Here is a 2,176-nt window from a genome sequence, read left to right as displayed (position 1 = left end):
AGGCCATTTGAATCAAGACATGTTAGGTTTTAAAACTAGCTTATTTCAAATTTATTTTCTCAACAGTAGTCAGGTGAAAATTCTACTGAGGCATTTTTTGTTCTTTTTAATAGTTTTTGAAATTCAAACTGTTATAGGTACAATGTAAATAAGTTATTTATGGCTGTCATATCTTCCCATAGAGAATAACATGAACAGACAATCCCACTGCATCATCATTCATATATTATCACTTTAATAAGTTTGCTGTTGCTGGAGTTGAGCTGCGGTTCAGAGCAGACAGACTGGCAGTCGGGCCGACCGGGGCCTGTCCCGGCGGGCTGGTGCGTTTGGGGCCCGGTGGTTAACGAGCTTTCACGTTCGCCTCGGCGTCACGCAGCACCTTCTTCATTTCGTGGCGCCACTAAAGCCTCAAACTATTCCAAATGTCTTCTCTCCCATGAACACTTTAAACATGAACAAGCGTGCCAGCGGCCAGAGCAGAACCAGTAAAACCCGTCCCATAAAGCTCAGGCTACCAAGTCAAACTGTGATAAACTATAATATTGTTGGTTTGAGACCATTTTCAGTAATAAAGTATTTTCGAAGACATTTTAAATGTTCAAAATAAACAAAACAACAGAAACTACAAATAAAATGAATTATGAAGTCCTGCTGTGGTTTTCCTTCTGAAACTCTACACACAGTTAAAAACACAAACATCCTTTTTTTTAGGTTGAAAATATTTTAAGTTGTGAAAACTTGAAACAATTTAATGAATCCAGAAAAGTGATGTAGTTTTTTACATTATTTATTGAGTTCTCAGTACTTCTGTGTCTAAGTTTGTTTTTTTTTTACTTTTGTTGTGAAAAGCAGGAAAACCAACTTTTGGAGTTGGTGTCTGATTTTGTTAGGAAAGTTTTGCATTTATTTAATTAGATTTAAATGGTTTAGGAGTCTCTTGTTAGCATTAACTGTTGGATAAATGACCTGAAAACTAAACACTAGAATAATTTAAGGAATTCTTCCCCAAATGGGTTTTACATAATTAGTATCTTCTCCAAAGTTTAAATTGTTGAGTTAAAGCCCAAAACTTGAACATTTCCTGAAGTTTTCTGAGTTACTTTCTCTTTTTACAGTGTATCAGCCAAATGACATTATTCTGCTGACAAACAAGGATGCTTCTTTATTTAAATCTGTTGGAGAGCAGGACGTATTTTCTGATTTCCTGTCATTAATGCTGAGCTGAGGTTTGTTTTTACCTGAGACCATGAAGCAGACATGCAGCAACATCTTCTCATGGCGGCTGAAACCCTGCATGTTTCCTGCTGCTGCTCAACCGTCTGCTGCAGAGAGGCGAAGAGAAAGAGGACCTCTTCCTGGCAGACCGCTCACTCAGCCCAGTTTTACTTCCAAACCCATGCAGAGACACGGAGGATTTCAGACAGAGTTTATCAGATGAAACTGAAAATACCTGAAAAAGACCCAAACAGGATGTGGTAAACTTTGCATTCAGCAAACCCCCGTTCCTCTGTCCAAATGAAGCATTTGTGGGCTTATGGTGGGTGGGCTTCTTCTCTCTGATTTGCACCAAAAGTCTTCTGGAAAAAAAAAAAAACATATGGGAAGAAAAATAAAGGAAACTTTCTGCTCCCTGTTTTTTAAATGAAGTCTGAACTTTTTAAAAATGAAGCTGGTGATTATTCACCTGCTGAGCTCTGGTCAGTCGTTCTTCTGTCTGTAACGACTTCAGCGACAGTCTCTGGAAGGTAGTTCTGCTGAAACCAGTCTCACACATTTACTCTGCCTCTGGATGCCTTTTTCCGTCGCTCCGCCTCTAGGTGACATGTTTCCATGACAACTGACTTATTGCTAATAGTCTGGAAGTTACTGAGCGTGCTGCAGAGGTGTAGACCACCGCTCGCTCTTCGACAGGATGTTGTTTAGCACGTTAACGCCTACCTCCAAAAAATAACATCTAATGACTAAAAACTGGAAAAATCCATCAGTCTCTCACATTACTTAACAAGTTTAGTCATGAAGAACAACTATTGTGTTAAATTATGTTTAGTCAGTTTAGTCAGAAATTATTCAAAATATGATATTTAGGTTTTGCTCTGTACAATAACACATACTGTATATAACATACAACATAGTGTTGTTTCTCTATGTTGTAAACAGTATGTTTTATACAACA

General features: G+C 38.1%; 1 protein-coding gene across 2 annotated transcripts in view; it reads right to left on the bottom strand.

Annotated features, from left to right (window-relative positions):
- LOC103155291 (neuroglian-like) overlaps positions 1-1,952 on the bottom strand; it is a 7,824-nt gene extending 5,872 nt beyond the window's left edge. For both annotated transcript variants that reach the window (XM_016663423.1, XM_016663424.1), the window contains exons 1-4: positions 1,688-1,952; positions 1,485-1,577; positions 1,353-1,398; positions 1,242-1,313 (exon numbers count right to left, since the gene is read on the bottom strand). In XM_016663423.1, coding sequence (XP_016518909.1) covers positions 1,242-1,299 — 58 coding nt within the window. In that variant the 5' untranslated portion in view covers positions 1,300-1,313; positions 1,353-1,398; positions 1,485-1,577; positions 1,688-1,952. The remainder of the gene's footprint in view (positions 1-1,241; positions 1,314-1,352; positions 1,399-1,484; positions 1,578-1,687) is intronic.
- Between the last annotated feature and the right edge of the window lie 224 nt (positions 1,953-2,176).

Source organism: Poecilia formosa, unplaced genomic scaffold (genome assembly GCF_000485575.1).
Source record: "Poecilia formosa unplaced genomic scaffold, Poecilia_formosa-5.1.2 Scaffold420, whole genome shotgun sequence".
Classification (NCBI taxonomy): domain Eukaryota; kingdom Metazoa; phylum Chordata; class Actinopteri; order Cyprinodontiformes; family Poeciliidae; genus Poecilia; species Poecilia formosa.
This window is presented reverse-complemented; position numbering and strand designations above follow the sequence as displayed.